General features: G+C 43.5%; 1 protein-coding gene across 1 annotated transcript; it reads left to right on the top strand.

Moving 5' to 3' along the window:
* The first annotated feature begins 226 nt into the window (after positions 1–226).
* On the top strand, positions 227–11,327 carry LOC146548488 (uncharacterized). Its single transcript, XM_085262004.1, has 10 exons — positions 227–357; positions 1,033–1,311; positions 3,394–3,642; positions 6,972–7,061; positions 7,247–7,351; positions 9,747–9,812; positions 10,125–10,193; positions 10,309–10,359; positions 10,567–10,635; positions 10,758–11,327. The coding sequence occupies exons 1-10, from the start codon at positions 297–299 to the stop codon at positions 10,826–10,828; spliced, it is 1,110 nt and encodes a 369-aa protein (XP_085118130.1). The 5' UTR covers positions 227–296; the 3' UTR covers positions 10,829–11,327.
* Positions 11,328–12,364: the final 1,037 nt, after the last annotated feature.

The following is a 12,364-nucleotide window of genomic DNA, read 5'->3' as shown; positions in this document are numbered from 1 at the left end:
TCTTCAAACTTCCCCATCTTTTATATACAGTCTGTGATTTGGGTCCATAATGATTTAAGGCGCTGGTTTTAACGAGTATCTGTTTCCAGTCAACGACAACATAAAAATGTCCCCATTTAAATGGTAACATTGAAACATGTTCATAGACTATAAAAGGAGCATCTGTTACCTCTTATAAGTTTGTGTTTGTGGTTGTAAAGCTGTGTGGTTACGAGCAGCAGGAGGAAGAACAGACGTGTTCAGTTCCTGTTCTCAGATCACACAGGAACTGTTCAGACACTTCGCACTGTGTGAGGATGAAGGTGAACATCTTCTGCTGCCTGTTGGCCTGCACTCTGGGCTCTAATGTCGCTGCAGGTGAGACTCTTTCACTCTATTCACATTTACATATTCATAGTTTACATATGAGACTCAGATAATAAAAGCTGTGAAGTTCAGTGTGAGACTGTGTGCTTGGATAAAGGTGTGACCGCAGCTCAAAGTGTGCGACGCGTCACAGTTTTTATCTCACTGACTGTAAATCTGTCATAAAATTATCCCTCAGTTATTTTACAGATGAACGAAGCCATTTTGTTCGGACTATAAAACGTTAGAAAAGACTGAGTGCTTCATACGACAGTTCAACCTCCAATCAGGAAATTAGTGTTTCCTGATTGAAGCTGCGATCATGAAACATCAGTACTAAAACAGCTGAGTGACATGTCGGTGCCGCTCCATTTCCAGCCTCACATCCTTCAAAGAAGCTTCAGACTACAGACAGTCTGACCACAGTGGACAGAAATCATGCTTGTGCTGTTACTCTGTCAGATATCGGCCTGGTTGGTGATTTTTAGTTCTGTATATGAATCTTGGATGATTGGCAGCTTTGAAATTCTTCCTTCACTGATCATGTAACAAAGTTTAACTTCATGAAACTTTGGGATCAAAGCATTAAGGAACGCTCCAGTTAATGTCAGTCTAGACGTGTGATGTTACCGTGTGTCCACAGCATCTGAAGGTTTATGTGATTCTGAAAACTGTTTGTTTTTGCAGGTTTGACCCATGAAGGAGTTAAGGAGGGGACGCAGATCACTCTGCCCTGTCCTCACTCTGTGGAGGGTGGAGTGAGGTGGAGCAGAGAGAGTGGAGGAAGCAGAGCTGACATACTTACAGCTGATGGAGACAAAACTACAAAACACATCAATGATCCACAGAAACGATACAGTTCACAGGCTGACGGGGTTCTGATCGTCCTCAGAGCTGCTCCCTCAGACTCTGGCAGATACTTCTGTGACCATGAAGCAGCTGTGGAGCTGACAGTGATCCCATCAGGTAACATCATGTTTTTCTATTTTCTGTTTAAAATCCATCTCTGTTACTGGTGACATGCAAACATATTTTAAACACTTTTACAACAACATTTATCTGCAAACATCAAATAACCAGCAGCTACATAATAATGGTAAATGGTCTGTATTTGTACAGCGCTTTACTCAGTCCCTAAGGGCTACATTCAGTCATTCACACACTGGTGATGGTAGCTACATTGTAGCCACAGCCACCCTGGGGCGCACTGACAGAGGCGAGGCTGCCGGACACTGGCACCACCGGGCCCTCTGACCACCACCAGTAGGCAAACATGGGGTTAGTATCTTCCCCAAGGAGGCAGCCTGGGATCGAACCACCGACCTTTTGATTAGTGGCTGACCTGCTCTGCCACCTGAGCTACAGCTCTCTGTAAACTCAAACCACAGTGTATCTGAACTTCAGCTGATATGATGATTCGTGGCGCAAGAGTTGGGAGTTCGTCTTGTAATCTGAAGGTTGCTGGTTCGAGCCCCGGCTTGGACAGTCTCGGTCGTTGTGTCCTTGGGCAAGTCACTTCACCCGTTGCCTACTGGTGGTGGTCAGAGGGCCCGGTGGCGCCAGTGTCCGGCAGCCTCGCCTCTGTCAGTGCGCCCCAGGGTGGCTGTGGCTACAACGTAGCTGCCATCACCAGTGTGTGAATGTGTGGATGACTGGATGTGTAAAGCGCTTTGGGGTCCTTAGGGACTAGTAAAGCGCTATATAAATACAGGCCATTTACCATGATCACACTGAAGCATTTTTGGGTTTTTGTGCAGTGACCGACTTTATGTTGATGATGTCATTCTGTCTTCAACATCAGAAACCTAAAACCCTAGCAGAGATAACCGGTATCATTAGGGATGGGTATCGTTTAGGTTTTATCCAATACTGGTGCCAAACCGGTACGTTTGAAACGGTGCCGGTGCTTAAACAATGGAAAACCCAAACTTTGTCCAAAAACCTCTCATGTTTAACTGTTTCCCTCTTTTTCTTTGGTCATTTTAGCCTTTTTGGCCAGGGTGAAGGGAGTATCTGCCATCAAACAAGAGGACAGCCGCATGTAGCTATGATGATGTTTGCTAGTTCACCTTACATGCATTAATGTAATAACGTGGTTAGCCTACTCAACGTAAATTACACACGAACAACATGAAGCTACTCACGCAGAGAAGAACGGCTGCTGCTGCATCATCATCCTCATCATTTCTGCTACACTGGCAGGGCTAGGGGCCAGGACTCTCCTCTTCGGGTTTTTGGGGGATGTTGCTAACTCCGGGTCTGATAACAGGCACCACACCCGCAGTAGATGTGCTCGGTGTGAGGTCTCGCAGCAAGCTATCAAATACGGCGCATTTCTCGGCTTTAAAAAAAAAACAAAAAAAACCGCTATGTGTCGCCAGGTGTTTCATCGGATTCTTGGTGTTACCTCCTTTGACAGTATCACAGTATCAGCTTAAAGCACTTGTTGCTGCTGAGTTTGCATCTTTTGCTGTGAAGTACAGCCAGACTTTTGACCGCTTCGCCTTGGACATTTAATCTATAGCTCTGCTCTAAAAGAACGCACGTACCTGGACCCGCCTACTATCCTCGGAAACGTAAAATGATTGGCTAGAATCTAAAGTGTATCACATCTCAGGAAAAAAAAAATAAAGCACCGAAATGTGCGCTGCTTTTCGGTCTGGTTACTACCGTTTATGTCAGAACTGGTACCCATCACTAGGTATCATCACCGAGTTATCAAGTCAGAGCGCAGACTTCCTGTTTGAAGTGGCGGCTCGGGCCAGCTTCACACAGCCTGTAGTAGCTGTGTGCTGCCACCAGGGGGCAGTGCGCAGATATACTGTGTGGACTCGTGTCTGTCTGTGCTGTTGTTGCTGCCTGAGCTCCAGTTTGATGGAAACAGATAAATAGAAATGGATGAAGTGAAACAGTGAAAACAATGAACGCTGTCGGCTGCAGCCCTCTCTGTGCTCCCTGTCCTCCTCTTTCCTGTTGACGTCCACCTTTAAACCAATCAGCATGTTGGAAAGAATCACTTTAATGATAAATGTCATTAATTCTTCACAGGAACAACAATAGTGAGTGTTGCAAAGAGGAGCAGCATCACTCTGAACTGTTCTCATGATGTTGGAGGATCAGCTGTTCCCACGTGGAGACGAGACTCTGGAGAAATAAATGAAGGAAGGATTTCTGTTTCCACGGAGGACACAACATTACGTATAAGAGAAGTTGAGCCTGCTGACTCTGGACTGTACTACTGTGATGGAGAACCAGCTGCTTATCTGAATGTGACCAAAGGACAGAGATCTGACAGAGGTGAGACACATGAACCCAAAAGTAACACAGAAATGTTTTTGTAGAGTTTCCTCTGTTTTCTGCCGCTCTCTGCAACAGTCGCCGACCACCGGCTATCCCGCCGTGTCGCTGCTGCAGTCTCTCATGCTCTACCTCTAGCCCCCTTCATCTGCCCCGCCAGGTCCTCTTATTGGCCTACGGTGGCCAAGGGCGAACCCTGATTGGTCACAGTCTTAACTGGCATGCCTGGAAGTCTTCCGGCAACACGTCAACAATATACACAATAAAAGCATGCAATGAAACTGTACGAATAAAACACTGTACATTATTAAAGATAATAAGACAACAACAACAACAACTACCACACCACCACCACCTACTACAACAACAACAACTACTGCAACAACTCATAAAGCATCAGTAACACCTGCATCACCCCCCGATGCTCCAATTCAATTCAATTCAATTTTATTTATATAGCGCCAAACCACAACAAAAGTCGCCTCAAGGCGCTTCATAGATACAGAGAAAACCCAACAGTCATATGACCCCCTATGAGCAGCACTTTGGCAACAGTGGGAAGGAAAAACTCCCTTTTAACAGGAAGAAACCTCCGGCAGAACCAGGCTCAGGGAGGGGCGGGGCCATCTGCTGTGATTGGTTGGGGTGAGAGAAGGAAGACAGGATAAAGACATGCTGTGGAAGAGAGACAGAGGTTAATAACAGATATGATTCAATGCAGAGAGGTCTGTTAACACATAGTGAGTGAGAAAGGTGACTGGAAAGGAAAAACTCAATGCATCATGGGAATCCCCGGCAGCCTACGTCTATTGCAGCATAACTAAGGGAGGATTCAGGGTCACCTGGTCCAGCCCTAACTATATGCTTTAGCAAAAAGAAAAGTTTGAAGCCTAATCTTGAAAGTAGAGATAGTGTCTGTCTCCTGAATCCAAACTGGAAGCTGGTTCCACAGAAGAGGGGCCTGAAAACTGAAGGCTCTGCCTCCCATTCTACTTTTAAATACTCTAGGAACAACAAGTAGGCCTGCAGAGCGAGAGCGAAGTGCTCTAATAGGGTGATATGGTACTACAAGGTCATTAAGATAAGATGGGGCCTGATTATTTAAGACCTTGTATGTGAGGAGCAGGATTTTGAATTCTGGATTTAACAGGAAGCCAAAACAGGAGAAATCTGCTCTCTCTTTCTAGTCCCTGTCAGGACTCTTGCTGCAGCATTTTGGATTAGCTGAAGGCTTTTCAGGGAGTTTTTAGGACATCCTGATAATAATGAATTACAGTCGTCCAGCCTGGAAGTAATAAATGCATGAACTAGTTTTTCAGCGTCACTCTGAGACAGGATATTTCTAACTTTAGAGATGTTGCACAAATGGAAGAAAGCAGTCTTACATATTTGTTTAATATGAGCGTTGAAGGACATGTCCTGGTCAAAAATGACTCCAAGGTTCCTCACAGTGTTACTGGAGGCCAAGGTAATGCCATCCAGAGTAAGAATCTGGTTAGATACCATATTTCTAAGCTTTTCAGGGCCGAGTACAATAACCTCAGTTTGATCTGAATTAAGAAGCAGAAAGTTAGCGGCCATCCAGGTCTTTATGTCTTTAAGACATTCCTGCAGTTTAACTCATTGGTGTGTGTTATCTGGCTTCATGGACAGATAGAGCTGGGTGTCATCTGCATAGCAGTGTAAATGTATGCTATGTCTTCTAATGATGCTGCCTAAGGGAAGCATGTATAATGTAAACAGAATTGGTCCTAGCACTGAACCCTGTGGAACTCCATAATTAACCTCAGTGTGTGAAGAGGACTCTCCATTTACATGCACAAACTGGAGTCTATTAGATAGATATGATACAAACCATTGCAGCACAGTACCTGTAATACCTACAGCATGTTCTAATCGCTCTAATAGGATATTATGGTCGACAGTATGGAACGCTGCACTGAGGTCTAGCAGGACAAGCACAGAGATGAGTCCACTGTCAGAGGCCATAAGAAGATCATTTGTAACCTTCACTAAAGCTGTTTCTGTGCTGTGATGAGCTCTGAAACCTGACTGAAACTCTTCAAATAAGCCTCTGCAGATGGTCTGTTAGCTGTTTGACAACTACTCTTTCAAGGATGTTTGATATAAAGGAAGGTTGGAGATTGGCCTATAATTAGCTAAGACTGCTGGGTCTAGAGATGCTTTTTGAGTAAAGGTTTAACTACAGCCAGCTTGAAGGCCTGTGGTACATAGATTATTAGAGATAGGTTGATCATATTTAAGATTGAAGCATTAATTAATGGCAGGACTTCTTTGAGCAGTTTTGTAGGAATGGGGTCTAAAAGACACGTTGATGGTTTGGAGGAAGTAATTATTGAAGTTAACTCAGAAAGATTAATTGGAGAAAAAGAGTCTAACTTAACATCAATGGTACTGAAAGTAGCTGTAGATAATATTACATCTGTGGGATGATTACTGGTAATTTTTTCTCTAATGATTAAAATTTTATTTGTGAAGAAGTTCATGAAGTCATTACTAGTTAATGTTAAAGGGATGGTTGGCTCAACAGAGCTCTGACTGTTTGTCAGCCTGGCTACAGAGCTGAAGAGAAACCTGGGGTTGTTCTTATTTTCTTCAATCAGTGATGAATAGTAAGATGTTCTGGCTTTGCGGAGGGCTTTCTTATAAAGCAGCAAACTATTTCTCCAGGCTAAATGATGATCCTCTAGATTTGTGACACGCCATTTCCTCTCCAGATTACGAGTCATCTGCTTTAGGGTAACACAGAAATGTTTTTGTAGAGTTTCCTCTGTTTTCTGCCGCTCTCTGCAACAGTCGCCAACCACCGGCTATCCCGCCATGTCGCTGCTGCAGTCTCTCATGCTCTACCTCTAGCCCCCTTCATCTGCCCCGCCAGGTCCTCTTATTGGCCTACGGTGGCCAAGGCAAACCCTGATTGGTCACAGTCTTAACTGGCATGCCTGGAAGTCTTCCGGCAACACGTCAACAATATACACAATAAAAGCATGCAATGAAACTGTACGAATAAAACACTGTACATTATTAAAGATTAAAAACGATGAAACACAGCAACTCATGCACAAATGCTTAAAAACACAAAGTTAAAACATGTCAGCTTCACCGCGTGACATTAATCAGCATCAGTCAGACAGCATCCAATCATTGTTCACAAATCACAAGATGTTATGTGAAATTCTTCAGTTCAGTTTTTTACTTTGTTTGTATGTGGAGTTTGTTTTTAACCAACTCGTACATTTAAAGTTCAATCGTTGATTTTTAAGCTGTTATTTTTTATGTATCTACATTTTCTTTTTTCTGTACTTAAGATAATAAGACAACAACAACAAAAACACCACCTACTGCTACAACTCATGCAGCATCAGTAACAACTGCATCACCCCCCGATGCTCCATCAGGTATGATTGCATCAAAGAATCTAACGAGTGCAGTTGAACAGGTTTAAATGTAAACATGTTCATCTCTTCTGGCCTGTAGCATAAATGACCTTTAGAGTGAGGTCTGATGTGTTTATATATTAAATATTACAGAGAGTCCATGTATGTGATGCATGATCCGTGTTCATCACTCTGACCTTGTCCAGCTTTTCCAGTGCAGAGTTTCCTGATAGGAACTGGTCTTCTTCTTCTCTCCATCTTCATCCTCATCACTGCCTGCTTCATGTGGAGATGCAGGTCCAGCAGACGAGGTGAGTAAAGAGAAACATGACCAGAATCTGTGGTTTACATGACTTATTCATTGGTTTAGACATGTTAGTCGCATCATTCTCACATATCTGCTGTGGTCCAGTTTAGCTTCCTTCACTCGGTTCTTTTGAAGAAATCAGAAAGGTCACAGGAGACGTATCAGTGAGGTTTAAAAACCATGTAGTGACTTCCTAACAGCTGTTCCTCGTTCCTTCTTCGATGGACTGTCTTCGGTTTTATTCAGGATCTCCTTTGAACCTCTCCACCAGTGGATTCAGGTTGTATCTGACCTCTGTTACCAACTTCTATGACATTCACGGCAGCTTCCCACCACAGTGTTGTCTGCACCCGCTGGGTGCTGCATCCCAGCTGGTCTGCTATGGAATGAGATTCATGTAATAACAAATGGCATCAGCCGGGCTCTGCTTTGTCTTCTGTAACTTATTGAGAAAGAAGAAGCTCGACGTCTGACAGGCACACGTAAACGAGACCATACTTCCCCCGTTATGGCTTCCAGTACGTTTTAGGATCGACTTTTACAGACAGGCAAGCAGAAGCGATGCCCCCCACCACCCCAACCCCAATTACACATGCAAACAAAGGATCCTCCTCCACTATTCACCTATTTAACAAGATAAATTCAATCAGATTAAAACATACTGCACTCCTTCCTGGCTGAAGAATTGTAAAATCTAAGTACTGCCACAGTTGAATAAATACCTACTTTATTACCCCAGAATATTAAGTACATCTTAAATACTTTATATTCTGTTTAAGGTCCTACATTACACACAGCAATCAGCTAATGCTAGCTGGTGCAGGTAGTAACTGACCTCAGAACAGTGAAGCAGCAGCTTGCCTCTCATGCTGCTCTCCCATCAGTTTACTGTTAAAGTCACAGCAGTTTAAACACAATGTAAATGTGCACACGGGAAAAGCTGCAGCTTCATTCAGTGTGAGCAGGACAGACAGACGCCCACTGACACACTTTGCTACGAGTTTGAAATAAGTGCAGCTTTTAGTGACAGTAGCCAGCTGTGGCCACAAGATGGCAGTAATTCAAAGGATGGATGTACAAACCAAGGAGCTCTGAGAGGAGAGATCGCTTTGGTTTGTTTTTTCATTCATGTCTGTTCTTAGATTTGCCTGTCCTGACGTAACACCACTGTCCTAACACATCTCTGATGCTGGTCGAAGCAGAGGAGACTGGGCCTTTGCTGTGGTGGTTCTGCACTTTGGAGCAGTCTGCCTCCAACACTCGACACTCTGTAAAACTTTAAAATGTGACTCAGTTTTGATGCTTTTCTTTTCTTGGTGTTCCTTGTTTTTTCTATTTTCCTGCTTCTTTTCAGCTCTGCCTTGATTCCATTCACACAATTTATTTAATCTCATAAATTAGATTTTTAGAAAGTTTAATCTCAGCCTCACTTTTGAGTCACGACCTGTAGGTAACAGGTCAGGACACATCACAGTTTAGCGGTGCCCCCTCAGACTGCTGGATTCCTGGACTGAGTAGTTTCGGATGACTGCCCGTCTGCAGCTGCTCACTTCATGCTCTGTGTGAAACAAGCCGTTCTTACTGGTCAGCCTCCTGTGAATAAGAGTGTTTCAGAGCAGAGTGAAGCCTGGGCTTTTAGCTCACAGGGTTACTGAATATCATGAACATCCACCGTTGGAACAGCATAGATTACAGGACCAGAAAAGGCTTTTTCAGTCCACACGTACAATTATGAGCAGAGGTGCTGCTGTAAATGCTGACATCTGTGTGACATGTGTCCTCTTCTGTTCATCAGCCTGTCAAAGTAAAGCATTTGCTCACAGCTGCAGTCACACTGTGTTTTGGTACTTTTAAGATAAGAGCAGGTTTATCAAATTCTAGATCAGTGTCATTAGCTAAACCAATCAATCAATCAATATTTATTATTATAGCACATTTAAAAAGGACAGTGTCCATCAAACACGAGGTAGCAAAGCAGATTACAACAAAGGCAACAAAAACAGTTAAAAACCATTAAAAGCAGTTATAGTTACAGTTGCACGGCACAGATGCAGACCAGCTGGAAGTCCAAGCCAATTTGTTTCAGAAGCTCGATGGAACAGGTGAGTTTTTAAGCGTGATTTAAACGATTGAATGGAATCTGACATGCGGACATCGACAGGAAGATTATTCCAGAGTTTGGGTGCGGCAATTGCAAAAGCTCGGTCACCTCGGTCACCGTCGGGGCCTTTGTTGCACTAAGAGCAGTTGGTTAGAGGATCTGAGCGCTCTCTTGGGGCTCTACACGTCGAGGAGGTCTAACAGCTAAAAGATTGTTAATAATGCTGTCACAGCTAGACGTCATCACAGGCAGCGTGTTTTAAACTTTAAAGCAGGAGCTGACTCTGATCTGTCTGCAGGGACTGACGAACAGCTCCACGTCTATGATGAGATACCAGCTGGAGCAGAACTTCATCTTATAAATGGTGAGAGTGAAGCAGCTGTGACAGTTTGAAGGACCTGCAGTTCAAAAAAGCGCCGCTCCGACAGCCAAACCCATCTGTTCTCTGATTGGATAGTTACATTTGTGATTGACATGACATTGGCCAATCAGATGAAAGGAAGAAAAACGGGGTCAAAATTCGTACTTGTGACTTGAAACTTGAGTGCAGAGTTTCACACGTATTTTTTGGCTAAGTCCACACACAAATTCTTTTTACTCATCATGTCACTGAACACTGTGAATATGAACACAAGTAAAAATGATGCAAACTCTTACTGAGACTTGTTGTTGACAGGAGGATCAAACCACAGTGATCCCACATACGACACCATCGCTGAGCTGCCACAGACTGGAAACGACACCAGTAACACCCGTGCTGCACTGAACATTCACAGTCACATGATCTAAGCAAACCTTCTGCTGATACTTCATCTCCTTCCACCTTCATGCTGCATCTAATCAAAATATTTCATTTACAGATTTTCCACATTCCTTGACTGCTTCCACTTTCCATGCTGGAAATAATAAAGGTAACTTTAATTCTTGCTTCTGATTTGGACGGGTACTAAAAGAGCCACACATGAGTTATTTTTGGATAACCCAAAATTATTTTGTGTGATCAAACTTTTGGATCTGGTGTCTTCTAAAGCTGAAAATGTTGATTTGTTGTGTGTAACAGCTTAAAACTGGACTGTTACTTGGATCTGATGAAGACTATTTGATAAACATTTTAACAGGAGGATCAGACCACAGTGATGCCACATACGACACCATCGCTGAGCTGCCACAGACTGGAAACACAACCGGTAACACCTGAGCTGCCACTCAGCACCTCATTTTACACAAACTCATGGTGAACACGCCAAACCTGCACAGGTGTGTTTGTTACACACAACCCACTCAGACTGATGATGTTTATGATCCACAGGTTCTTCACAGCCCGTCAACAACACGTATGTCTTACTGGAGAAACCCAAGAAGCAGGCCGGACCGGTGTAGCTTCACCTGAATGTCCTGCCGTCAGGAACAATCTGCCTCAGCACAGATGTTCATGGGAACATGTAACATATAACATGCATATGTCGAGATTATTCTGAATTATTGTGAAAAGCTGTGTGTGTTACTGTTAGTCATAATACAATCTGAAAACATGAATACAAAAAAAGCAAACAGTCCTGAACGCTGTCATCAGGTGAAATGTTGCTCTGATGTTTTTAACATGTTGACAGTACAGATGTGTGTGTGCTGTAAGACTGTAAATACATTCATTTAGGAAATTAAGGCAATAAAATGTCATTAAATTGTTTTTAGAGCCTGTTTCTACAGTGGAATTCATCATCAGAGCGACTTTTTTAATCATGTTAAATGACATCAAATGAATGTTTTTATGAACCATTATTGGTGATTACATGTTTGGGACGTTTACTCAAAGTAATTCTAATGAGAATGCCAACAGAGACCCGGCCTCTGAGAACAGAGATGTCAATGAGACTTTTTACCTGGATTAAATAAATAAAAGCGTTGTTGGTTAAATCATAAGTGTTTGTTTTTCAGAGGGATTTGGATATATGTAACTATGCAGATCTTCATCTTTGAGGTTAGGCTCCTCCAGACGCTTGCCTGAGGCAGGTGTATCCCTGCTCCTAAAGTTCAGACATCTTTACACTCTGCTCTGTTCTTCAGCACCAGCACTGTAAGCCTCATAAAAGCAGATCATGAGTAAAGTGTAATTAAAAAGAGGGCCAGGTCGCCGCATTACAGACAGCACGGCTACGTGAATGGCCCTACCGACTGTGACCTACGAAGCCCACAACCCTCCATCGAGATGCCTACGTGAGTGATGTGTTGTTCTGAGGGAGGGGGTGAGCAGGTGCCCCCACCACAGCAGCCCTGAGTCTTGGAACTCATCTTCACACTGCGTCACAACAACAGACATCCACTCAGTTACAGCAGACACAGTAAAAGGACGAGACACACCCTTCAGCCTGCTGTTATGTGGCCTCTTTACACAGCCTGCACCTGGGGTCTCACCTGGTGTGGTAGAGCCCAGCCTCATGGATCTGGTGCTCTCAGTGAAGAACTGATGAAGAGGATTTTAGCTGCCAGTGCTTCTTCATCAATATCTGAATGAGTGACTGATCAGTGTGGTTTCTGACACACAGCTTTAAAAATACTCACTTCCACTGAACTCAGTGGACTCCGTGTTGTGACGTGTAAATGGCTTCTTGTCATGTTATTAATATCCTTTGGTTTCCGTGTGTATTTGTTCTTCCTGCAGCTCAGGTTAAAACCACAAGTTTCCAGCTGATACCACTTTGCCTCCTCTGTGAGTCGTCAGTCCTTACGCTTGTTGATCTGTCTGCAGAGTAAGTAAGACAGAGTATCTGTTTCCAGTCAGCGACAACATAAAAATGTCCCCATTTAAATGTTAACATTGAAACATGTTCACAGACTATAAAAAGAGCATCTGTTACCTGTTACCCACAAACAAGTTTGTGTTTGTAAAGCTGTGTGGTTACGAGCAGCAGGAGGAAG

Source organism: Mchenga conophoros, linkage group LG22 (genome assembly GCF_057382185.1).
Source record: "Mchenga conophoros isolate Kocher_MC1m ecotype Shallow Benthic linkage group LG22, M_conophoros_male_GT1.1, whole genome shotgun sequence".
In the NCBI taxonomy this organism is placed as follows: Eukaryota; Metazoa; Chordata; class Actinopteri; order Cichliformes; family Cichlidae; genus Mchenga; species Mchenga conophoros.
Note: the sequence above shows the minus strand (reverse complement) of the source record. Positions and strands in the feature narration are given on the sequence as shown.

What these genes read in the sequence shown, in the direction of transcription:
- LOC146548488 (XM_085262004.1), top strand. Translation starts at nt 297, where the DNA reads ATGAAGGTGAACATCTTCTGCTGCCTGTTGGCCTGCACTCTGGGCTCT. An exon ending in GGGCTCTAATGTCGCTGCAG is followed by an intron (nt 358 to 1,032) that starts GTGAGACTCTTT and finishes TTGTTTTTGCAG; the next exon opens with GTTTGACCCATGAAGGAGTT. An exon ending in GCTGACAGTGATCCCATCAG is followed by an intron (nt 1,312 to 3,393) that starts GTAACATCATGT and finishes AATTCTTCACAG; the next exon opens with GAACAACAATAGTGAGTGTT.